Below are 25,625 nucleotides of genomic sequence, written 5' to 3'. Positions count from 1 at the left end.
CTCACATTCTCAGAGGACCAGGGAGGTCCTGGGTGAAGTTCCTGTAGAGCCAGAGGGATGGGACGAAGTTTGAGAACTCCTAAGAATGACATGATGAGGTGAGCACCCACCTGGCGCTGCAGTTCCCACAAGGACACCTTGTGCTGTTCCCCAGGAACCACCTGCAGGAGCTGGGGTGGGGACAGAGTAAAATGGAAGGTGTGTGTGACTGTGGGACCCCCTCGGGGTCCAGAGAGGCAAACTGCTTGGCACTCAACTGAGCATCCACTCAACACACTTTTATTAGGAGCCTACAGTGAGCCAGGCCTAAGGTGATACGGCACCATGGGGCTCCACGCCAGTCAGCCCACCCTGCAGGGACCTTCAGAGGATGGGCAGCCAGAAGGCCATGACAGCCCTGCGCCCTGCTGGAGTAAAGGTAGGAGCCTCAGGGCTGGTCCCACCCTTGTCCCACCGGAGCCTTGCCTGCCTGCACGCCTGCCAGCTCCGGCCCCAGGTGGCTTCCCCCACCCAACTCCCCGGCCGCTCAGAGCCGCCGCACCAGCTCAATGAGCTGCTGGATGTTGTGGTTCTGGTTCGAGAGGCCGTTCCTGATGTTCTCCAGCAGGCACCTCTTCAGTTCAAAGATGGTCTCGCTGTAGCCCAGGCTCACGGTGGCCATGGGTGGCACCCCAAGCCACAGGCTGGGCACATGCCACACGTGCTGGCGCTCTGGGTCACAGAAGCCACTGCCCTGCTTCTCAGCCTGTGCGGCAGCCCTGCCCAGCTCGCTGGGCACGTCCAGAAGCAGTCTCCGGTCCCTGGGATTGGGGCTGGAGGCAGGCAGGTCGTGGAGGTTCTGGTACACAAACTGGCAGTTGGGCATGTGGCCCGTCTTCTCCAGCCTCAGCAGAGCGTGCAAGATGGCGGCTGGGATGTCCTTCGTCTCGGCCAGGCTCACCACCGTGACATTGCTCAGCCCCAAGAGCAGGGTGGCCAGCGAGGCCTCAAGCTCGAACCTATCCCCCACAGAGGCCGGGGCCCCTCTGATCAGTGCCCCAGAGTCTATGGCCAGGATGTGGTCACAGCCCAGGTCCTGGCTGAAGCTCTCGGCCACCGTCACAAGCTGCATGAAGGCGCCCCGAGGGCCACAGCTCTTCCGCGTGGTGAAGCGCAGCCCGAACATGGAGTTGAGCAGGGTGGACTTGCCCGTGCCTGGCACCCCCAGGGCGGACACGACCACCAGCCTCGACCTCCTGTCCAGGCGCGCCTGCAGCTCCCTGAGCAGCCCCGTGACCCAGCGCCCCGGAATGCCCAGCGTGCCACCGTCCACCAGCTCCAGGGGAAGCCCAGCTAGCAGCAGCTCGGCGGCCAGGCCAGGGAAGTGGGCAAAGCGCCGGTGGCTGGCCGGCAGCCGGCCCGCCTCCACCAGGCAGCTCTCAGCCTCGTACAACTGGCCCATCTCGCGCAGGAAGTGTTCTGTCCCAAGGGGCTCTGGTGGTAGTGGCGGCGGCTCACCACTCCCAGGCTCTGGGGCCCCTCCACCTCCTGCTCCAAGTCTAGGTCTGAGCGCCAGCAGCATGGCAGTGTCGGTGGACTGCCTTGGCCTAGGCTGGCCCAGCCGAGCCAGACCCCACTCCAACCAGCGCAGAAAGTACTGCCTTTCAGCCCGGGACGGGCAGCTGATGCCGGCCACAAACTCCTGCACCCCAGGGACGGGCTCCAGGCTGTTCTGCTGTGCGCGCAGCTCCAGGACGCGCCGCCGCAGCTCTGCGTGGTGCTTCTCGGGGGCGGCCTCGGGCACCCACTGCAGCTGGCCTAACTCCCTCTCGGCCTGCGCTGCCTTGCACCCCAGCTCGCCCTGCAGCCTCAGCTCATCCCTGCGGTACACATCCACATCCTTGATCCTCCTGGTGATCCTCTCCATGCGCTCCCTGCCCCTCTGGCACTCTTCATGGTCCTCGTCCACCCTGAGGCCCAGCTTGCGTGCGGCATGCGCCATGTCCTCCACCGACATCCTGCGGCAGGGAGCCCGCGCCACGCCACGCAGGATGGCACGCACCCTGCGCACGAAGCTCTCACCGTCCGTGCTGCTGACCTTGACCAGCACGTGCGAGTGGTCCATCTTGAGCACGGGGATGAGCCTGTTGAGGAAGCGCAGGTTGGCGTTGCGCTTGCCGCGGTAGGGGCTGAGGATGAAGTAGAACTTGGTGCCGGACCCCTTCATGGCGTAGAGCAGCTTGTACTCCTTCCTGCTGACGTTGTCTGTCAGGATGAACACAGCCGAGGACACCTCGGTCAGCAGCTTGAACTGCAGCCAGTGAGACCCGATGTCCCCTCGCAGGTTCAGAAAGGCCACGGGCTCCGGGAAGAGGTCCAGCTCCTCCCTGCCGCTGGGGAAGAACCAGGACACCTCCACCAGGCCGTCGGCGATCTCCCGGGTGCCGGTGGCCAGGCTGAGATCCCGGTGCCAGAAGCAGTCCCACGGCCGGCGGCCTGGGCTCAGCAGGGCGTTGAGCAGCTGGGACTTGGAGTTGCTGCTGACGTCCATGCGCACGAAGGCGAAGGCAGGCGTCCTGGGCCCCACCACGCTGTCCTCCCGCAGAGCGCCTGGGGGGCCCCGCGGGGGCTGCGCCCACCACGTCCGCACCACACCCCGCAGGGCCCACAGAAGGAAGGTGTGGCAGTGGTTCTCAGAGTCAGGCAGCACAAGGGGCAGCGCGAACTGGCATGCAGCCATCTTGCTCACCAGCTCCTGCTGCAGGGCGCCGTCGGAGCACAGCAGCAGAGCGCACACCAGGTCCAGCGGGTTCACAGGCGTCTCGGGCGTCGGCAGCTCCGAGAAGGAGTAGATGTCATCCGCCGCCACATCCTCGGCTGGGTCCCAGTGGATGATCTCCTCCTCCCCCTCCCCCTCCATCTGGCTCTCCTTCTCCGCCAACCGGGCGTCAGGCAGCAGATCTAGCACCATGGTGGTGTTCCTGGCCTCAGCGTTCAGGGCTTGCAGCTTCCTGAGGAAGTGCCAGGGCAGGTCCTTGGGGACCTGCGGCGCCCAGTTCCTCATGCTGTCAGAGCTGATCTGTAGGCAGTCCTGCAGGCTCAGCTTCCGTGCCTGGTATGGCTCCAGTCCCAGCAGCAACAGCAGCTCCTGCAGCCTGCTCCTCTCCACTGTGAAAAGAAACAGCTGTGAGTGTGCCACCCCCGGAGGCCACGCGTCAGGGACCATGAGGTGGGGGAGGTGCACCCCGAGAGAGCAGGACACCGGTGTCTGGGGCTTAGGGTGGGCATGAGGTCAGGGCGAATAACCAGTAGTTGCACTAAGAGTGAGGAGGAAAGGAGACAGAAGCCACACTGAAGGATGGGGAGAGGTCATAAGATGCAGGCCATGTAACCACCGGCCTCTGTGTCCCCTGAAGATTCAGCACCACCGAGCCCTCGGAGCACCTGGCTCTAGCAGGTGGCATCGCCCCTTCAGTGTGGAGGAAGGCCCTGGGCCCAGGCTACAATCCACATCCTAACCCAGCTGAGTTCCTTCAATGTTGGCTCCCAAGTTCCCTTGCGGCCATGGCCCCGATTCAGCCTCTGGCTTTCCGGTTCACGTGCCCTGCTCTTGGTAAACAATCACAGTATCTTAAAGGGAAGCGGGAAGAGCTGTCAAAGCACTGGGGCCACAGTCGCATGCTGACTACCAGCCCACTGAACCTGACGGTGCAGCTTCAGTGCCAGCCGGCACGTGTATGTCTGCAGGTGCTCCGAGGGCACCGCGCACGACACCAAGCCTCACCAGTGAGGAGCCTGGGACAGCGCCGTGCCTCCTGGGTTCCTGTTCTGCCCCCAGGTCTCCCCACTGCACATCGCTGACTCCCAAAAAGGCCAGGGCACAGAATGACAAATGCACATCCCACAGGTGCAGGCTACTCTCCAGAGCCCCTCTGCAGCAAGCCAGGACCAGAAAAACATGGCTGAGCTGGCCCTTTTCCTGTGTCCCGGGAGAAGGAATGATGGATCCGGGTCCTCCAGTAGCACAGCCTGGAGCAGGACAACGCCCTGGGGAGCCACGGGACACACAAGGGCAGGGAAACCACTGCATAGTACCAGCTACTATTGCCCAGGCTCCCGGCTGGGCCTCAGCAAACCCCCCATCACACTGCAGGAATGGCTTCCAATCCCAGCATTTCCGGCATTGTTTATTTAAAGCTGACTCCTGAGATACACTTCCAGGCAAGGGGCGGCTGGGTACCTTGTGTCCGACACTCCCCAGGCATTTGTTTAAGTCATTAATGATGCATAAAAGGTTAATGGCCCTGGAGCACTGGATAGTCAGGTGTGGGACCGCCAGCCCAGGCCACATCCCTCACCAGAACAGGAAGCTGACCCAGAGGGAAGGGAGGGCATACCTGCTGGGAAGTCGTTGTCCTGAGCCTCACTGGCACCATCTGCAGGAAGAGCAAAGAAAGAACACCTGCCAATCAGCCTGCTTTGATTGACATACAATACTGTCAGCTAAACCCAGAATTCACCTTTTTTACCCAGTCATTCTAAATACAGAATTCTCAGGGCGGGTGCTGTGGCATCCCATTTCAGAGTTACCAGTACGAATCTTGGCTCCTCCATGACTTTTTTTTTAATTGATCTGAAGTTTAGCTAGAGAGAGAGAGAGACAGAGAGATCTTCTATCCACTGGGTCACTTCCCAGACGACCACAATGGCCAAGCCGACAGGAGAGGAGGACTCCATCCGAGTCATCCCATGTCAGTGGCAAGGCCCCAAGCCTCTGGCCATTAGTACAAGGCTAAACTGGAGTAGACTGGACACCAAATGGTTGCCCATAAGAGATGCCTGTATTGCGGGCAGTGGTTTAACCCACTGAACCACAGTGCTACCTCTTCATGCTCCCCCGCCAACCACGCGGGGGACCCAGGTGGAGCTCCAGGTTGCTTTCTTCAGCCTGGGCCAGCCCTGGCTCTTGTGAACATTTAGGAGGCAAACCAGCAGATGGGAGGCCTCTCTCTCTCTCTCTGTCTCTACATTTCAAGCAGATGGAAGTTAAGCAAATATACATTAGAAATAATATACATAGGTAAGCATCAGAAAAAACACACACAATGCCAGGTGCCTCGCTCTCCGCAGCACAGGGTCTATACCTGCATAGTGGAAGCCGCAACCATCTCCTGCCATTTCTCTCCATTCCAGATCTAGAAGGAAAGAAAAACATGCCCCTCTCTTAGCTGCGCCAGCGGTGAGCCAGAGCTTTTTGCCACAGAGTTCACGCTGGTATTTTCAGTCCTGCCAGCTCAGTCTCCCTTGTTGGAAATGGCCAGAACCAGAAGTGCTTTGGATTGTAGGTTTGCTCGGATCTGGAACACTTGCATGGACGGGACCAAGCTACACACGGAGTGTACTTTAGTGCACGCCTCACACACGGCACCAGGTCATCGGTGCCATGGTTGTAGTGCAGCTCTGTTTTCACCTGACCCATCGCAGGGCCAAGGTGTGGAATGTTCCACTCGTGATGTCTTGGCACTCACAAAGTTCTGGATTTTCATGTGAGGGATGCTCAGTCTACACCCCAGAGTCCTTGGACCCTGATTTACTAGCTGTGGGGATTTTTGGCCTGGTCTAATTATTTACTCAGAGACACAGATTAGAGGTGCGTGCGCAGCCTCCAGCCCTTTTCATCGTTCTCCTTGCCCAGGGCTGCTGCCACGACCAGGCAATCCGCAGGCCCCGGTGCAAAGTCCCTCGCGCGCTCACGCTCTCAGAAGTGCCACAGACACCCAGGATGGGAGCCAGGTGGCTTCGTGACCTAGTAGCACTGGAGTCATGTGTTCCTGGTGAAGTGTGACCATCACCTTCCTAAAACTGACTCCTGCACTGAATGCATGATGGATGCCCACTAGGGCTGGGTGCCATCCTCTTCTTTAAAAGGAAAGAAAAGTCGTAGCCTTGGGGTTCTCTACTCACGAGGTCGCAGCCAGGGCCAGTGGGCAGCCTCACCTGCAGCCACCACAGCCGCCTGTCTCTCGGGGGCTTTCCTCTCCGGCACCACTTCTCCCAAATTCGAGTGCCTGAAAACAACCCCAAAAAAGAAAGGTCAGCAGCTACCCCCTGGGTCACACTCTGACCCTGAGCTTGATTTCGTAGATAGTGTATTTTATTCTACTTCCTTCTTCACGGAACTAATCATGATTACCCTCCCATATCTGTAACAGCTCTGGAAAACATTCTCCTTTGGACCCTGGAGGCCAGACCTTGTTCAGGATGTCTACAAAAGGGGGTGGAGGGGACAAACATGGAGAGAAAGTCAGGCCAGAAGCAAAACTAGTAAAACCTGCAGGAGTGCCCAGGTTCGCAAACCAGCTCTGTCATTTGGGGAAGTAATCCAACCCAGGCCCAGCCTCTCCAGGGAAGCCGAGTCCATGAGCTGCTGCAGGGACCATGAGGCTGAGTGCGAGAGACAGCTGAGGGGATACACGACCAGGCACCATCCTGCTGCTCCTCCCAGGGCCTCCAGTGGCTGTGCTGCTGGGGACAGGCTGAGAATCCACGCCAGCAGGATCTCTGTGTGGGGTGCTGCTAATGTGCCAGGAAGACTTCGCTCGCTGTCCTCCTCTTTTCCCCTTGAGTGTGGGGGGCTCTGTACCAACACAGGCAGGTCCTCAATTAGCAGCCCTGATGCCCTGGGCAAAGGTCACACCTTGCCCTGCCTCTGCTGCCTCAGAGTGGGCACCGCCTGGGCCCAGGCTTGCTTTACTGCCATCCCCAATTCCCTGCCAGGACCGCGGCTCATGCTCTGAGCTCTGCCAGCACTACTGACGGGCACAAGAAGCCACTCTATCAGGAGGTACCCGCAGGGGCCCAGGTGTACCTGTTCCATCTCACCCCATGGCACCTCCCTAGCTGCTCCAAATGAGAGCCCAGCTCAAATCCCCTCTCCCTCTGCCCCACCCCTGGGCCCACTGTCCCCCAACCACCTCCCAACCACAGCAGAACCCCAAGGCATCTATTCTACCTAGAGAGCCTGGGAGCCCAAGTAACAACCCCCAATATAAGCCGTGGGTTAAACCGCAAGGCCCAAACACAGGCTGGCAGAGTAACTAACCTGGAGACAGCAGCCCTGTGACTGTGCCCAAATGAGAGTGAGGTCAGGCGGGGTGGGCAGGGGAGCCCCTGGCACCGCACAGGAGGGAAATGCAGACCCAGGACAAACACCCCCACAGTGGCAACTGTAGTGACAGACGCTCTGCAGACCAGCAGTCCCAGGACAAACACCCCCACAGTGGCAACTGTAGTGACAGACGCTCTGCAGACCAGCAGTCGCCAGCAACCAGCGAGGGACCGGGAGAGGCCCAGCCACAGCCTGCAGACCTCACAGGCACACTTCTTTGGAGCAGTCAACCCACAGTGCACAGGCGGGAAGCAGCACAGGATGTCTGGCCTGACAGCTGCAGCTACTTTCTCCTGCCTCTCATGAGAGAACCTGCCACGCCACCCAGAGGAGCATCCTCTGGACAAAATTGTGGCTGCGAGGACCCCAACCTCCAGCAAAGCCACATGCAAGGCCCTGGAGGCTAGGACATCCCCCATGCTTTCAGGGACATCCAACACCCACAGCTGGGTGAAGCGAGGTGGGCATCACAAGTAGAGAAAGAGAGTAGCAGAGATGCAGCCTCTAAGGCCACAGAGACACCAGACACGCTGTCGACGATGCTGGCTGGCAGGGGCGGGCAGGCGCCTGCGGAGTTCCCTGTGTGACTGCAACGGAGCCATAATCCTCCAAGGCCCATGGTGGGAGGAAGGGGCACAAACACGTGCAGACTCACCCAGCAGACGCTGCCCGGGTGCTGGGTGACGCACAGAAGGGGCACGCCAGTGTCCTGGGGGGACTTAACTGCCCTGCTAATGCACCCAAGACAGCAGCAGAACATGGCCCATGTGCTAGGGCCCCTGCACCCATGCGGGAGAGCTGGAAGCGCCTGGCTCCTGGCTGTAGCCTGGCTCAGGTCCAGTCATTGAGACAATCTGTAGGGTGAGGCAGCGGATGGACACGCTGTCTCTCACTCCAACTCTCTGCCTTTAAATTTTCTATGCAACATCTATATGAAAATAATACTTAAATACTAGGGATTATGAAACAAACACAAACAAATGAAAAGGCTCATTCTGTTTTCAGAGAGACTTCATGTAATTTTAAGTTAGTTTTCTCTTACATTAACCCTTCAGTGAACTAAGGTGGAAAAAAAAAACAGATGAGTTGATTCTGTTGAGAAATGCTTTACCAAAACCATCAGGAAAATCCTAGAAAAGGGCAACACAGCTGAAACCTGCCAGGAAACAAGAGGTGCTAATGAAGCAGTTAAGTCCCGCTAACCCCGCAGGGTTGCAGGAACACACACAGTGGTCAGGGAATGTGACTCAAGGCAGTCGGGAGCCTCTGTCCCTGACTTACACTCAGGCAAGTCGAGCCTCTATTCCTTTTTCCAAAACGCATGCCCCCTGGCTCAAGCGTGAAATTAACAAGACAAAAAAGGGATGAGAGGCATTTTTAAAGAGAGAACAGGTAGTTCTCAGAACATGAGTGCGGGAAAGTGCTGTGCAGACACAGGGTTCATTTCCCTGCAGGAGCAAAGACCAGCCAGGGCAGCAGCCCAGTCAGCCCTGAAACCAGCACGCAAGGGCTCGTCCCTCAGCTGGCTTCTGTTCAGGCTCCAACAAGGAGAAGGCAGATCGCCTCCTAGCCTGTGTACCAGGATGTCACCATGGAAGCTGCTCCAAGATCAGGTGGGGGGGGGGGGGTAAAGGGGCCCTAACTTCCACTGGGTACCCTGTGCATGGGGCACTTCATTTCAGATATGAAGCAAATGGGCCTAGATCAGTAGTCTAGTGGCTAAAGTCCTCAACTTGCATGCGCCAGGATACCACATGGGCACTGGTTCTAATCCCAGCAGCCCCACTTCCCATCCAGCTCCCTGCTTATGGCCTGGGAAAGCAGTCGAGGACGGCCCAAAGCCTTGAAACCCTGCACCCACGTGGGAGACCTGGAAGAGGCTCCTGGCTCCTGGCTTCAGATCAGCACAGCTCTGGCCATTGCGGCCACTTGAGGAGTAAGATTATCAGACAGAAGATCTTCCTCTCTGTCTCCTCCTCTCTGTATATCTGACTTTCCAATAAAAATAAAATTGATCTTTAAAATAGGAAAAAGAAAAAGAAATGAAGCAACTATCTTAGAAAGCCACTGGCAATGCAGAGAACCAACACAAAAGCCAGACTGTCCCGGTCAGCAGGTGGGTCTCCAGCTTCTAGACTACTCCATCTCAGGCATCTTTGTAAAGCCCTGACTGATGGCTTGGTCCTGCTGACAGCCTCCCACAGCAGCCAGAAGCCACAGCATCTAGTATCTGGGCCAGCAACCCTACACCTGCCTTGACCACGTGATGGGGTACATGGCCCCGGGGTTCACTTTCCACGGCTTCCCAGGGCCCCAGTCTCCTCTCATTGGTAATGCGGATGGTGACAAAACCCACAGCCCAGGACTTCAGGGCAGGTGAAGCCACTCCTACATGGCAGGGCACGTGGGACAGGTTGACTACACACAGGCCATGAGGAAAGCACTGGAAAGTCCCTGGCCCTCATGACCTGGGTAGGAGGGCACCTGAGCTGGGATGGGCTTTGCCATCTGTCTCAAGGTGAATGATGTTTTGGGATAGGCCCTACAGAACCCACCCCGTCTTAAACTCCAAGCACACCCAGGGTGGGGAACCTGCAGGGGCTGCAGGCTGCTTAGCCACACACTGCACACCCACAGGGGAGCCATGCAAAGCCTCACTTCGGCTGGCAGGGGCCCCACCGCCTCCTAAACAAGCTACGGTCCCCTGGGTCCCTCCCAGATGTGAGCTATAGGCCCGGAGCTGCTCCCAGCTCTGTCCCCTCCTTCTGGAGTGGCCCTCAGGTCCCTGCCCCACCCACCACAGGAGCGCCACTTCTGGGAACCTAGGTGGTCCCAGGCCACTCAGGCCCCTTCACGCTCCCCTCCATCCTCAGCCACAGCCTTCTCATCTGTCACCTTGACCCAGCCAGGAGTGGCCTCAGTGCCACAGGGACTTCACTCAGGGAGATGGAATGCTCATCGTGGAATGACACACACAGCACAGTCTTAGGGACAACTGGAAACCCTGTAGACGAAGCCGCCATGCAGTAGACTGTCACATGGCTCGCAGAGGTAGGCGAGATCTGCTCCCCATTCTCACACGGTCCGAGTTTCAGCCGTGGCTCGTTGGAGGAGGTAAGCTGCAGCAGGGACCTTGTGCTTTCCGGAAAAACCAGAGCACAGGGCGCACCTGCCAAGTACGGCGGCTACGGGGTGGGGGATGCGGGCCACACACCAGCTCTCACAAGATTGTCACTTTTTTTTTTAAAGATTTATTTCTCTTCATTGGAAAGGCAGATCAAATTTACAGAAAGAGACAGAAAGAAAGATCTTCCATCCGCAAGTAGCCACAATGGCTGGAGCTGAGTCAATCTGAAGTCAGGAGCCGCTTCCAGGTCTCCCATGTGGGTGCAGGGTCCCAAGGCTTTGGGCCATTCTTCAGTATGGCCACAGGCAGGGAACTGGATGGGAAGTAGAGCAGCCAGAACATGAACTGGCACCCACATGGGATCCTGGTGCTTGCAAGGTAAGGAGTTAGCCATTGAACCATCATCCCAGGCCCAAGTCTGTTTCGGTGTACAGTCCTCCCTTTACCTGTGGTTTGGCTTTGCATGGTTTCAGTTACCTGTGGTCAACCACACTCCAAAAACGTTACAAGGAAAATTCCGGAAATACATTAACTCCGGGGCTTTCTAAGGGGGGTTATTCTGAGCTGCGCTGGAGGCCCCGGGTCACCCTCTGCTTCCAGGCCTGGATGTGAATCAGCAGTCACTGGCTCGGGGCGGGGTACCTGTGCTGCTCTCACAGCGCTTGTTTTCAAGCAACTGTTACTTTATTTAAGGACAGTCCAAAGCATAAACTTTCAGTGCAGCACACTGTTAGAAATGCTCTATTTCATTTGGTAGTGTTATCTCTCCTACTATCTAATTTGTAAATTAAAACTTGATAACCGGGCACCAGCGCAGTGGCCTAGCAGCTAAAGTCCTCACCTTGAATGCGCCAGGATACCATATGGGCACTGGTTCTAATCCCAGCAGCCCCACTTCCCATCCAGCTCCCTGCTTGTGGCCTGAGAGAGCAGTGGAAGACAGCCCAAAGCCTTGGGACCCTGCACCCATGTGGGAGACTTGGAATTAGTTCCAGGCTCCTAACTTCATATTGGCACAGCTCTGGCCATTGCGGCCACTTGAGGAGTGAATCATTGGACAGAAGATCTTCCTCTCTGTCTCCTCCTCTCTGTATTATCTGACTTTGCAATAAAAATAAATAAATGGGCAGCAGGCTAAGCTGCCATGTACAATACTGACATCCCACATTGGAGTGCCGGTTCTATTCCCAGGTACTCCGCTTCCAATCCAGCTCTTTGCTAACCTGCCTGAGAAAACAGCAGAAGATGGCCCAAGTCCTTGGGCCCTTGCCCACCACCATGGGAGTTCTCCGGCCAGTTGGAATGCCCACTGGTATACCACCATGCTGGCTGCCCTACTCCAATCCAGCTTCCCACTAATGCATCCTGGGAGGCTGTGGATGTTGGTTCAAGTACTTGGGCCCCTGTCACCCAAATAGGAGACCCAGATGGAGTTCTGGGCTCCTGACCCCATCCTGGCCCAGCCCTGGCTGTTGCAGGAATTTAGAGCAACCCAGCAGATGGAATCTCTTGCTCTAGCTCTACCTTCCAAGTAGATAAACAAGTATTAAAACAGTAAGGGCAGGGCCCAGCGCAATAGCGTAGTAGTTAAGGTCCTCGCCTTGCACGCGCAGGGATCCCATATAGGCGCCGGTTCTAATCCCGTCGGTTCTGATTCCCATCCAGCTCCCTGCTTGTGGCCTGGGAAAGCAGTTGAGGACGGCCCAAGGCCTTAGGATCCTGCACCCACATGGGAGACCTGGAGGAGCTCCAGGCTCCTGGCTTCAGATTGGCTCAGCTCCAGCCGTTGCGGTCACTTGGGGAGTGAGTCATCAGACAGAAGATCTTCCTCTCTGTCTCTCCTCCTCTCTGTATATCCGCCTTTCCAATAAAAGTAAATAAATCTTTTAAAAAAAAAAGCAGTCAGGGCAGGCAGGGAAGGTGCTGCCGGGCAGAGAAAGGGGGCTGGGGTACTGCGAGACCAGACCAAGGGGCCAAGAGGAGAGGTGAGAGCAGGTGGGTTAGGTGTCCCCCACACCACAACACTGGCATCACCCTAACCCCAGAGCCACAACCCGACTGCTGTTCCTCAAACAGAAACAGCCTTCAGCAAGGATGGGCGGTAAGAGCACCAGTGAGACCACGGGGCCCCTGGCTCAGCCCGTGCTCAGCCCTGCGGCCTCTCAGCCCCAAACACTGCAGGCCCCAGGTCACGCCCTGACGCTGCCATCCCCGCCACCTCCTCCAACACACACACCCGGTGCTCAGACCCGGGCAGGAGCTCCCCTCGCCCTGCCTGCCACCTGGCACCTGGTGTGCTGGCATGCAGCCAGCAGACTGAGTGGCACCCGGAGGGATCTCGGCAGCCGGGTCTCCAGGGATCCTAGGGATACAGCTGAGCCCCCACTTTGCATAGACAGGTGCATGGTCTCCCCATCACATGAAACCAGGTGTGCTGCAGTTTTGTGACCAGCAGGTCGCAACTGACACCCCGCAGAAAACCACAGATGACTCCAGACCCTGGGGGGTCACTTGCAAGCTGTCACTTGAAGGCAGTTCATGACTGGCCCAGGGTTAGGGCCATCTTAACACGCAGCACAGCACACAACATACCACCAAACCCCAGAGATGCACTCACCAAGTGGTTCAAAGCCTCCTGGTGCCTGGGGCTGAGCCACTTCTGGGGCCTCACCCTTTGCTGAGGAATGAGGCAGAAACTCAGTGGCGCCTTGACCCCGCCTTCAGCCAGCCTCAGCTCCTGCCTGGCCTCTGCTTGGCGTATTTATGAGCTCAAAGTACTGTATCCTCAGCCAGACTGGTCCTAAAGAAGACAGCCACCTCCTCCCCTCTCACACCCCATCTGCTGGGCTTGGGGTTCGAACCCAGCTTCTGCTCAGCCCACTGACCTGAGCCAGCTACTGCCGATGGGGAGGGGTGGGTTGGGGGAAGCACGGAGACCCCCGCCACCTCGGAGCCCCCTGGGAATTGCTGCCGCCCGCTGAGACCCTGTGAGGGCCCCGAGCAGCCCAGAGTATATGGACCAGAGTGGTGACCTTGAAGTTCACCCTGTGACCCTGCAAAGCCCAAGTGTTGGCCCCAGCTGTCACTCTCGGACTGCATGACTAGCAACATGATCAAATTTTTTAAAAAGTATACTAATGCATCGTTATTATTACTGTCAAGTGTGAAATCGCTCCAAAAATGATGCACCGTGTGTGTCACCATCATTTCCTAAGATCCAAAGCTGGGAAACAGGAGGTCTGGGCAAGGGCCTGCCCAAGCCCGGCTTTCCCTGCTCCGGGCGGAGCCGCCTCCCCCGTCTGGCTGACAACCCAGAACCAGGGTCCAGGGCAAGCCCGGGGTAGGGGTGGGAGGGCTCACAGGCCTCCGCGACGCCAGGGTCCCCCAACACCCGAAGGCCTCACGCTCCAACGTCCCCCGGGCCTCAGCCCGCACCCCACCCCCAGGCCACACAGCCGCACCCGGCCCGCAACCCTAGGCCGCAGGTTCCTCCAGGAACCCGTTCCCCCGGGACCCCACACCGGGACCCCCTCTCGCCGAGCCGCCGCGCTCCTCGACCGATCCCCGCCCGTGGCCCGGCGCAACGACTCCGAGCCGGCCGGGCCCGGCGCGCGGCCGCCCAAGGTCGCCGGAGAGGCCGCAGGGCGCGATCGGGGCGGAGGCCGGGGTCGGAGTCGGGGTCGCACGGAGGCCCGGGCGGGGCGAGGCGGGGGCGTCGGTGCTCCGGGCCGCCCACCGGCCCCCGAGTCGGCGCAGCCCGCGGCACCACTCACCCGGGCGACGCCATGAGCGGGCCGCGCCGCCGCCGCCTGCGCTGCTCCGCGGCCGGGCCGGGGAGGGGCCTCGCGCCCGCCCGCCCCGCGCCGCTCCCGGCGGCTCCGCGCGCCGCGCCGGGCCACGCTCCAGGCGGCGAGAGAGCGGCGGCCCGGGGAGCGGCGGGGGCGGGCCTGAGGGCGCTTCGGGGCAGGGCTGGGCGGCCTGGGGACGCCCCGGGGTCAGCTCGGAGCGGCCGACGGAGCCTGGCCGGGCCTCCCTGCCCGCCCACCTGTCCAGGTGCCCGGGACGTCTGCGCAGCGGCCAGCTGCGAGACATCCCCGCAGTTTGCGGTTAAGGTCCCGAAAGAAAGCCTTCCCGCGGCCGGGGCGCGGGAGCCGAGCGGCACGTTGCCGTGGGCCAGGTGAGTCCCCATTTCTGTGCGGCCGAGTTGAGGAGCGAGTGGACACGCGCTCCGGGCCCTGCAGCCGTGGCTGGCCACGTTTCCGTGCCGTCGTGTTGAACAGCAGCGGTCATTTGTTTTAGCCGGAATACCTGGGCTGGAGTCCGGGCGGCCGGGGCCCCGCGCCTTGCCGCGACTGAGCAAAAATTCACACGGCGCCTCGCGCGGGGGGTGCGACTCCGGTGGCTGCCCTGCGTTCAGAAGACCAGGGCAGGATGTCGCTGTGCCTGTGGCCGCTCCGGCTGGAAGTCACGCCCAGGGGACTGTGATCCCCGAAGTGAGAGAAGGGGGCGTTGGGGAAAGGGCAGCCCTCGGTGTATTCCTGACAGTGGACCAGCCAGAGCCCCACCTGGGGGCAGGTGGTGGGGTCTGGGGACCTGCTCCCTTTCCGCAGGCTCCGGTGCCTGATGACAGCTTGCTGTCTTGGGTCCTAGCCACTTCCTCGCTGCTGATGCTGGTCCTAGTCCATCCCCTGGCCACTGTGGACATTGAAGGGAGTGAACTAGAAGGGAGGAGTTTCTCTCACTGTCCCTCCCCAAATAATTTTTAAAGCTCACTTGTATGGCTTACATGAATATAAATTCACTGAAACCAAAATCTTTATTAACATGACTTCCTAGTGTTCCACTGAATTTGTGTTTAACCAGCCCGTTTGGACTTTAGTATTGCTGCCAGTACGTACTTTATTGTAAGATGTGTAGACCAGCCAAACACAATGTCCCAATGGCTAAATCCTCACCTTGCATGCGCCAGGATCCCATATGGGCACTAGTTTGTGTTCTGACTGCTCCACTTCCCATCCAGCTCCCTACTGTGGCCTGGGAGAGCAGTAGGGGACGGCCCAGAGCCCTGGGACCCTGCACCCGCGTGGGAGACCTGGAAGATGCTCCTGGCTTCAGACTGGTTCAGCTCAGGCAGCTGTTGGGGAGTGAATCACTGCACGGTAGATCTTTCTCTTTGTTTCTCCTTCTCTCTGTAAGTCTGCTTTTTCCAATACAAATAAATAAGTATTTTATAAAAAGAGGTGTGATAGAAGTGGACTTTTAGGATGGCAGTTAGCCTGGCTTATTCAGGGTGCCTGGATTTGAGGCGCCTTCGAGTACAACTCCCTGCTAACATGCACCCTCAGAGGCAGCAGTGTTTTGGTGTGCCACCCTCTGCAACCCACATAGGAGACCCGGGGTGAGTGCCTGCTTCTTGGCTCTGCCCTGTAGAGCCCTAGCTATTTGAGGCATTTGGGGAATGAACAGGTGGATGGAAGATATCTGTCTCTCTACTTTTCAAATTAAGAAAACAAATAGGGCCCGGCGGCGTGGCCTAGCGGCTAAAGTCCTCACCTTGAATGCCCCGGGATCCCATATGGGCGCCGGTTCTAATCCCGGCAGCTCCACTTCCCATCCAGCTCCCTGCTTGTGGCCTGGGAAAGCAGTTGAGGACGGCCCAGGGCTTTGGGACCCTGCACCCACGTGGGAGACCCGGAAGAGGTTCCTGGTTCCCGGCTTCGGATCGGCGCGCATCGGCTTGTTGCGGCTCACTTGGGGAGTGAATCATCGGATGGAAGATCTTCCTCTCTGTCTCTCCTCGTGTATATCTGGCTGTAATAAAATGAAAAAATCTTTAAAAAAAAAAAAGAAAACAAATAATTTTTTAAATGTGGGCAGTAACTATCCTTGTAGATAAAGTGCAGAATTGCATGGGACATGGGGCTGGGGCTGAAACTGACCAGGCAGCCACATCCCCAGTGTGTGTAGGCTGATGTAGGTGATGGACTGCACTGGACCCTGTGCTGGCTGGCACATGCAGAAGTCACATCTGGGGTCACCCCAGAAGAGGTTCCTTGGGGGAATCCCCAACTGGACCTCTGGACTCAAAACTCCAGCCACAGGGAAACTTATGGAGTTTGTGGTCCAGCCTTGACATGCATGTTTCAGGACTGCGCCTCCTCCATTGCTGATGCCTGTGCCGTGGACAGCTGTTTATCTTGACAATAGGATGCTGGACTCTGCCCCAGTGCATGAGTGGAGCACTGGGGGGACTCTGTCAGCCAATGGAACTTGGAAGGATTTTCTCAACCTTTAAGCAATAAAATCAACAGTGTTCAGAACTCTCAACCACTCAAGCAATACCCCTGGACATTCTCCTCCGGCTTGGTTTTTTTTTTTTTTTTTAAGATTTATTTATTTTTATTACAAAGTCAGATATACAGAGAGGAGAGAGAGAGGGGAAGATCTTCCGTCCGATGATTCACTCCCCAAGTGAGCGCAGCGGCCGGTTCTGTGCCGATCTGAAGCCGGGAACCAGGAACCTCTTCCGGGTCTCCCACAGGGGTGCAGAGTCCCAAAGACTTGGGTCGTCGTCTACTGCTTTCCCAGGCCACAAGCAGGCAGCTGGATGGGAAGTGGAGCCGCCAGGATTAGAACCGGCGCCCATATGGGATCCTGGTGCGCTCAAGGTGAGGACTTCAGCTGCTAGGCCACGCCGCCGGGCCCTGCCTTGGGGTTTCTAAGATGACATAAAGTGGACATCTGCATCCCCATTCCCAGGTGCTGATGTAGTTTGGCAGCTGGGAGCAGCCCTCTGCCCCTCCCTCCTCCTCCATCCCATGTAGGAGACTGAGCCAATCTGAAGCCAGGAGCCAGGAGCTTCCTCCAGGTCTCCCACAAAGGTGCAGGATCCCAAGGCTTTAGGCCGCCCTCCACTGCTTTCCCAGGGCACAAGTAGGCAGCTGGATGGGAAGTGGAGCAGCTGGGGCAGGAAGTGGTGCCCATATGGGATCCCAGAACCTGTAAGGGGAGTATTGAGCCATTGAGCCATTGAGCCGCCAGCATAGCATTTCTAAGTGAATGGGCAAGGTTTCGATGTAGCAAAATTTCTTTTGTTGTAATCTTGATATCAGTTTTCATGCACTTTTAAAGCAGTGCATACACTTTTTTATTTTTTTTAAAGATTTATTTTATTTTTATTACAAAGTCAGATATACTGAGAGGAGGAGCGATAGAGAGGAAGTGGAGCTGCCGGGATTAGAACCAGCGGCCATATGGGATCAAGGCGAGGACCTTAGCCACTAGGCCACGCTGCCAAGCCCGCATACACTTTTTTAAAAAATTGAGAAATACCTGGAATCCCAGTGAAACTGTTTACTATATCTTGACAATAGGATGCTGGACTCTGCCATATGTCCAATGATGGATATATGACTGTGTATGAAGAACAATACTATAGCAATCCTACAGGGGGACTCAGTGATGGGGGAGGACCTGGGGCGGGGATAAGGGAAATCGCAGGGCCTATGAAACTGTATCATAAAATGATAATAATAAAAATAGGTAAAATTTAAAAAGTAAAAACGAAAATTGAGAAATACCAAGTGTGTGTTTGTTCAGAAAGCTGTCACTGGCCCTGTCATGTCTCTGTGGTGACCTTGCGGTTTGCTTTGGGCCTGGTGTTTTTCTGATTATTGTAGCCACGTGGCACATCCCATGTAACCCCACTGTTGTGTCACAACGAGGTCTCATGTTGTTCCCTTATTTTCAATGATTGCTTAAACTTTATTTCACCTTCTAAAAGACAGGTCAACTTCATTTTTGGTTGTAACTGTGGAAACTGCTATTCAGAACTACAGGTTTCAGGACAGTATAGTCTTGCCTGAGTTTCAGCCATTTCAGGGTAGACATCCATCTCCTCTGACACGGGAATGCCTTGCAATTGCCACAACCACCATGGTGGCTACTGGGTACCCCTCTATGTGTGTGAGTGTGACTGCCATGGTGGCCACTGGGTGGCTCTGCGTGTGTGTATTGTCTCTGCCAACCGCTGCCCACCAGGGCTACTCTGTGGGTGCTCAGAGGGGACTGGCTCTGCCACCTGGCACCCCTCCCTCCCTGGGGCCCGTTCAGGGTCATGGTCACATGGGCATCCAGGCAGGGCCTCTGGGCGCAGGGTGCAGGTGTGAATGTTCCAGAGCTAGTCCTGAGGGCCCAGGGCCACTGCTCTCTGCCTCCACTTCTGCTTTCAGGGGTGGGGGCAGTGGAGGAGCAGCCCTGCACTGTGCCCTCCCCCCATGCCCGGGTACTCCAGCAGGAAGCCGGCTCAGGATCAGCCTGAAACTTTGGGCCAGTCCCACGCCCAGCATGTTTCTGGATGGGGAAGGCAGCCCCACATGGGAAGGGGGGCAGGGGGTGAGCACAGGTGCGTGGAGCTGCATGAGGACCAGCAGGGACCAGCTTGTCCTGCAAGCCTGGGAAGACAGAGGGACCCTGGGGAGGTTACAGGCTGTGTGACTGTCCCCATGGTGAATCCCAGCCACGAGCATAGCTCTACCGGGGAACTTGCAGAGGTGCCGTGAGCTACCCATCCAGAGGGTGGCTCAGAGCACCCTGCGGTCGTAGCAATGAGAGCTGGCCTATGTGGACAGCTGCCCAGGGCTCACAGCGGGTGTCAGCAGGGGCCTCACATGCTGTCTCTCTCTTTTGTGCAGTGTTCCACTGGCAGGCCACTGCCCTGGGCCTGTAGGTCATACACCAGTGTGCCCCTGGCTCTTGTGCCCACCCAGCCACTGATCTCTTTGTCTCGTCCTTGCAACCGGACAGTCCTTACCACGGAGGCGCTTTTTTTTTTTTTCTCAGATATACTGAGAGGAGGAGAGATAGAGAGGAAGTGGAGCTGCCGGGATTAGAACCAGTGGCCATATGGGATCAAGGCGAGGACCTTAGCCACTAGGCCATGCTGCCAAGCCTGAGGCGCTTTCTTGATGAGCATCCACTTACCCACCGACCACGCTTTCAGGGTCCCAGAGGTGAAGCTCCCAGCTCCCTGGATGTTTGCTCCAGGGAAGGGGAACTGTCCCCAGGGCGGCCTGGCACCTGTCACCCTACCACCCCCGGGTGCAGCTTTGCAGGACATCAGAACCAAGCCATGTGCAGAGCAAGGCCAGGCTGGGGGACAGGCTGCTGACAAGGTTGCACTGCCAAGGCTGCCCTGGTGGTGGCCCTGAGCCGGGCCCAGTCCCCAGGAGCCAGTACCCTTCCTCACAGGATCTTCCAGTCCAGGACCAGATGACTGTCAGTTGGGACATCCTTGCCTATCTCAAAGGAGCAGACGGGCAGGTGCTGGGACGTCCCTGCCTGTCTCACAGGAACAGACGGGCAGGTGCTGGTATGTTTGGGGTCGTCAGGCCCAAGGTATGTGCAGGAAGGGAGTTGCTACTGGATTGGACGTGGGTCACTGTTTTCTTGGCGTCAATGCCTCCTGGGAATTCCAGCCTCCGGGCGCTTAGCCCTTCCCTGTGGACAGCCACGCCCAGTCGTAGCCCTGCACCCAACCACCTGGAGGCGCTATAGCTTTGGCTACCTGTGCGTCCTCATGTTTGAAATGTAGGAAGACACTGGGTCTCACAAGCAGGACCTGAAACATTTATTTCTTTGAAATGTAGAATGACAGAGCGATAGAAACAGGTGGAATTATCCCAGCTCTGGCTGGGCCAGGCCAAAATCTGGAGCCCTGCAGGTGGTAGGGACCCCAGTCCTCAAGCCATTACCCGCTGCCACGCGGGACATGGTGGCAGAAGCTGGCACTGGCAGTGGAGGCAGGGTTCTGAGCCACACACAGTTGGGGGCGGGGGCAAGATGCATCTTTATTTATTTTCTTGAAGATGTATTTATTGGGCTCGGCGGCGTGGCCTAGCGGCTAAAGTCCTCACCTTAAACGCCCCGGGATCCCATATGGGCGCCGGTTCTAATCCTGGCAGCTCCACTTCCCATCCAGCTCCCTGCTTGTGGCCTGGGAAAGCAGTCGAGGACGGCCCAATGCATTGGGACCCTGCACCCACGTGGGAGACCCAGAAGAGGTTCCTGGTTCCCGGCTTTGGATCGGTGCGCATCGGCTTGTTGCGGCTCACTTGGGGAGTGAATCATCGGACGGAAGATCTTCCTCTCTGTCTCTCCTCCTCTCTGTATATCTGACTTTGTAAATAAAATACATACATCTTTTAAAAAAAGATGTATTTATTTACTTGAGTTACAGAGAGAGAGAGGGAGAGACAGATTTTCCACCCACTGGTTCACTCCCCAGACAGCTGCAACAGCGAGGGCTGAGCCACAGGAGCCAGGAGCGCCCTCCAGGGTTCCCCTGTGGCACCAGGGGCCAGGATGCTCGCTGTCTTCCCAGGCCATTAGCAAGCAGCTGCACTGCAAGTGGCGCCCACGTGCACTGCCAACACTGCAGGCGGCAACTGTCCAATGTGCCACAACACTGCTCCCCAGACGATCTGAACCGCCTGTCAGTCGCCCACCTCTACCCCCGCCACAGCCATTCTGACAGAACAAAGGTCGTCTCCCCTTGTTTTCTGTAACCGCCAATCTCTCCAGTTTGGGTTTCCTGGCTGGAACAAGGATGTACCCACACCCACAGAGCCCCCGCTGGGAGCCAGGCCTGCTCCTGTGCCTCACACTGGCTCATCCTGTCCTCCCCATGGAGCCAGGGCCCAGTGGGATGGCCCAGCCACAGCAGGGGCTGCTGGTTCACTCCCACCCGGGTCCCAAGCCTGTGCTGTGGCATTGGTGGGGCGGCTGCCTGGAGCCATGCCAGGGTGCCATGGGCGGTCCTCCCCCGCAGGCAAGTCCGACTCCATGGATGCTGAAGCGGTGGCAGCAGCAGCCCAAAGCGTCTCTCCACTGCAGGGCTCTGCTCCCTAGTGAGAGCAAGGACCCACTGGAAATGAGGGTGCCTTGCCTCCGCTTCTCTTCCAGGGACAACAGACTAGCAAGAATGGACGCAGAAGTATGCCATATAGGCGTCCTGGATGGAGCTTCATGGGGGACATGGCCAAGAGATGCTGCCCAGGTGGAAAGGGCTCCGGGGGACTGAGCCGTCACTAGGTCCCTCACAGGATGTCACCTGTTCTTCAGACTCCTGATGGTCATCGCCAAACACGCCATTCCCTCTCTGACGCCAGATCAGCTGCCACTGCTAGGATCCGCAGCCTCCCTCTGGGCCCACTGGGGTCTGCGAGCAGCCCCTCTCCTCTGCTCTCCCGGGGGCTGATAACGGTGGCCTCCCCAACCCTGCCCTCATGGACGGGCCCAGCCTGACCCCTCTTCACGCACCCCTGGCTGGGAGAACTCGGTGCCTACTCTCCTCCCAGGACCTCAGCCCGAGCGGGCTCTCTGGAGGCCCGGGTACAGGGCTTCCCTGGGACTTGGCCAGTCCTGCTGCGCAGGCTGCACGGTGCCATTTCTCCCCCACCCGAGATGCAGCAAGTGGAAGAGACAAAAGGATGAACCCCCAAGGGGTCTGAGTGCTGGCTGCATGGTGAGGGCTTAGGGCCCCCACCTGCCCCCTCCCACCAGGAGCCCACCCAGACACCTCACGGGAGGAGGGAGACCACAGTGTCAATAAAGGCTTAGCTCGCTCGGAGCCCTGCGGGACAGCAACGGCCCAGGCTCCTTTTTCCCTTCCAGCAGGAGGGGTGGACACTCCTACGGGCACCTTGGAGCCTGCGTAGGAGTATGGTGGGCAGCCAACTAGCTAGCAGGCTTCCTGACATGGGGCTGTCCCAGCAGCTAAGAGCTGTGGGGTGAGGTCAGGGACAGCACTGAGAGGGACTAAACTTGAGGGGGTTGAATCACTAAAGCCGAGCGGTGGGGGCCTGGCCTTCTGTGAATGGGTTAGAAAGCTGGTCCACGCCTGGAAGGTGATGCGTGGAGGAGCCTGAGCCGGGCTGAAGAGGAAGGCTGCGTGGGGCCACAGGTGGTACCAGCACAGCTTCAGACAGCCTCCTGCCGTGGTCGGGGGCAAGGCAAGGGGGCGCTGACCCACACTGCTGCTGAGGCCAGAGGCTTTCAAGTGGAACATCCTGTGACTCCCCAGAAACTAGTGAGTTTTTTGGGTGCACTCAGTTCCCCCCAGCCTGCCTTTTCTACTGGAGATAGGGTCCAAACTGAGCTTCCCCTGGCCATTGCAGGCCTAGAGCGGGCTCTGTGCCTCGCAGGCACCTCGCTCTGGCAGCTGTGGCCCCAGTGGTCATCACTTGTGCCTCCGCAGGCTCAGGCATGCCTGGAGAAGAGCCTCTTCCATTCAGACGCCTCGTGCTAGGGGTACCATGGCACCCCCAAGGCTCCCCCGGGACCCACATCTGCAGACCCATTTCTAAGGCAAATCTGTGCTCAGTAACTGGACAACAGTCGGGAAAGCCGCAGGTCTTCCCTCTCTGGCATGGAGAGCTCTGGGTTTGCTGAAAAGAGCCAAGACTCTGACCTTGCATCTGGCTCCAGGAAAATGCAGGAATTGCAAGAACATGTGAGGGGGCCTGACGCGGTAGCCTAGTGGTTAAAGTCCTCGCCTTGCAGGCACTGGGATCCCATATAGGCACCAGTTCTAATCCTGGTGGTCCTGCTTCCCATCCATGTTCCCTACTTGTGGCCTGGGAAGGCAGATGAGGACGGTCCAAAGCCTTGGGACCCTACGTCCGTGTGGGAGACCCAGAAAGAAGCTCCTGGCTCCTGGCTTTGGATCAGCTCAGCTCCAGCCGTTGCAGACATTTGTGGAGTGAATCATCGGATGAAAGATCTTCCTCCGTCTCTCCTTTCTGTATATCTGACTTTCCAATAAAAATAAATAAAATCAAAAAGAGAAAAAAGAACACATCAGGGAGGCAATGTGTCCCCAACACAGCAGGGCAGTGCCAGCACGCACGTCCACAGGCCTGGACGCTCACAGCTGAGGTCTGTGTCTGAGAAGGGGCTTCCTGGTGGCTGTGCACCAGCCTGTGCGCACCAGCCTGCCAGGGGGACAGAGGTCAGCTCTGAGCCCGCAGGCCTGCCTGCCCTCCTCCCCCCCGGCCCACACCTGTGGGCTCTGCACCTGTGACCTGCACCTCTGCTGGCACTCCACCACCACGGCAGGACAGCAGCACTGTCCCCAGGCCTGCTCCCTCACCCAGGGCTGCTGATGGGAGGCAGGCTCGTGCCCTCTCTAGAGCCAGTCTCTAGCTTTGTCATTCCCACTACCTGGTCTTCCCCGTGGATGGGCTGTACTTGAAAGTGAGCAGCTGTAGGGAATCCCAAGCTGCTCTAACACGTAGGGCTCCTCCCTCCCCAGTAGGGCTGGGAGAGACCCAAGGTAGAGACGGGCTGTGGACGGAATATCACTTCCCTCTTCAAGATCCACTACACCCAGAATAAAACCCAGGGCCTTCCCTTCGCCCTCTCCCACTGCCACCGGCCGCACATGCTCAGGCGCGCTCCCATCTCCAATTTCCTGCAGGAGCTTCCTGTACCCCAGGAGACCCCTCCTCACAGCCTTGGCTCCTTGGATCTGGCCCTGGCCTGCTTTTTTCTCCTGGAAGGCAGGAGCCAGTCACCAGCTGACGCGGCTCCAAGCACAGAGACCTGCTCCCTGGGCCTGTACAACCAAGAGAGCATGGGACCTGGCCAATCTGCCCCCATGGGCATCTGACTGTACACGTGAGTGTAGCAGAGGAAACCAGAGCAGGTGGTGGCCGAACTGAAGAGCAGGTGGCTACAGGCCTCCGCAGGAACAAAACCAGCAATGGAAGGGGTTGAAACAGCCTCGCCAGAGGGGGAAGACACCAGGCCTCCAGACACGCAAAAGAGCCGGGGACCATGGGCTGAGTTCCTCAGGTGGGAAGGACCAAGCTGGGAACAGAAACTCACAAGGGGTGGGGGAGGCTGGGCTGAGGAAGGAGAGGCAGGAAGGCCTGCCTAGGCAACAGCAGGACCTGGGGCACAGCTGGCAGGCGCGCCTGGGACTTCCTCGAGTTGGGGTCCTCCCTGTCCATGCACTGCCCTCTGGCTCCTGTGACCAAGGTGTGTGTGGGGGGGGGGCTCTCACCCCACTCCCTTTCTTGACCCTGCACTGTCCCCGCATGGGCAGAAAGCTCCTGCCTTGTGAAGGGCGTGGCCTGGGCTTCCCTGGGAAGATGACCCATGTCCTCTGGTAGGGCGCACAGGGTGTATTCTGTTACAGGAGCACAGCCAACCAAGACAATACGCAACCCTGATGTGAGCCAGAATAGAAACAGCCAGCACAGTCCCAGCCCTCTGAGAGCTTGGTTAGCTGAGGCCTTGTTCAGCAGTGAGATCTGGCCTGCCACGCCTGCCTGAGCTCACCGCCACAGCGCAAGGGGCTTGCCCACCCCGGGGCTGGCCCGGCTCCTGCCGCTGAGGGCAACAGGAGTCCACAGTATAAGCCTGCCCTCCCACGCCCTTCCATCACTCTGACAATTGAGGCGGTCATGTCCATGGGCCCCAGGCCACTGCTCTGGAGATACCAGGTCTCAGGCTTCATCTCGCCAAGACCTCTGACAGCATCGCAGGGCAATACGCAGGACCCCCAGCTGCTGCTGCAGGATTTGATGCTGTGGCGCAGCCCCCTTGCCAGGGCCCCAGGGCCAGAATCGTTTCCGGTCTCTTAGAACCATACACGCCAAGCTTAGGAGACTGAAACTTGGGGAAGTAATTCAAATTGAAACGACAGTGCAGGGTGCATTACTTATCTGGAAGGCAGCATTACAGAGAACTTCTATCCACTGGTTCACTCCCAAGTGCCCGCAAAGGCCGGAGCTGAGCCGACCTGAAGCCAGGAGCGTCTTCCAGGTCTCCCACAGGGGTGCGGGGCCCGAAGCACTGGGGTCGAAATCCGAGGCTTTCCCAGGCACACTAGCCTGGACCCATATGCGATGCCCGCACTGCAGGAGGGGCTTAACCTGTACACCTGCCGCCTGTGGGTCTTTATGCTAAGGCGGTAGGAGAGGCTGGGAAGGAAGCTGGGAACTACCTGGCTTTGCCTTTTCCTGGCGGGCGGTGAGTCCACCCACAGCAGCGCCCACATCTCGTGGCCTCCTCCCCTCCACGTAGGACGACCCCCGGACGGGCGTGGAGTCGAAACCCAAGATGGATTCTCCTCCTTCCTCACCTTCCCCTCCGGACCACACCGCAGAAGGCGCAGGTGGGAGGAGGCGGCACCGCCTGCAGTGGCCGAGCCTCACCGGGCAGTGCCTGCGGCGGGTCGGCAAAGGCTGAGGTGCGAGCCTCCGCAAGGGACCACCTCCCGCCGCCATCCCGCGTCCACCTGCGCCCGCCGGCCCCGGAGCCCCGCCCCACTTCCGTTTCCGGCCT

The 25,625-nt window shown here is 58.3% G+C and overlaps 1 protein-coding gene across 3 annotated transcripts; it reads right to left on the bottom strand.

Moving 5' to 3' along the window:
- Positions 1-415: 415 nt before the first annotated feature.
- URGCP (upregulator of cell proliferation) lies at positions 416-25,577 on the bottom strand. 3 transcript variants are annotated; one of them, XM_058678346.1, is made up of 5 exons: positions 25,423-25,577; positions 5,977-6,047; positions 5,124-5,174; positions 4,377-4,415; positions 416-3,147 (listed from the first exon to the last, which is right to left on the bottom strand). In XM_058678346.1, the coding sequence occupies exons 3-5, from the start codon at positions 5,155-5,157 to the stop codon at positions 527-529; spliced, it is 2,694 nt and encodes an 897-aa protein (XP_058534329.1). In that variant the 5' UTR covers positions 5,158-5,174; positions 5,977-6,047; positions 25,423-25,577; the 3' UTR covers positions 416-526. The 3 variants fall into 3 exon arrangements, with proteins under 3 accessions (XP_058534329.1, XP_058534330.1, XP_058534328.1); XM_058678347.1 differs by lacking the exon at positions 25,423-25,577 and adding an exon at positions 25,285-25,306; XM_058678345.1 differs by lacking the exon at positions 25,423-25,577 and adding an exon at positions 14,048-14,514.
- Between the last annotated feature and the right edge of the window lie 48 nt (positions 25,578-25,625).

The sequence above is a fragment of the Ochotona princeps genome, chromosome 20, assembly GCF_030435755.1.
Source record: "Ochotona princeps isolate mOchPri1 chromosome 20, mOchPri1.hap1, whole genome shotgun sequence".
Taxonomy (NCBI): domain Eukaryota; kingdom Metazoa; phylum Chordata; class Mammalia; order Lagomorpha; family Ochotonidae; genus Ochotona; species Ochotona princeps.
Note: the sequence above shows the minus strand (reverse complement) of the source record. Positions and strands in the feature narration are given on the sequence as shown.

Excerpts from the sequence above, each read along its gene's own strand:
- URGCP (XM_058678345.1), bottom strand. The coding sequence starts at position 14,463 with ATGGGGACTCACCTGGCCCACGGCAACGTGCCGCTCGGCTCCCGCGCC. Across the intron at positions 4,416-5,123 it reads TTGCGGCTTCCACTATGCAG|ATGGTGCCAGTGAGGCTCAG; the intron begins GTATAGACCCTG and ends CTCTTCCTGCAG. Across the intron at positions 3,148-4,376 it reads GGACAACGACTTCCCAGCAG|TGGAGAGGAGCAGGCTGCAG; the intron begins GTATGCCCTCCC and ends TTCTTTTCACAG.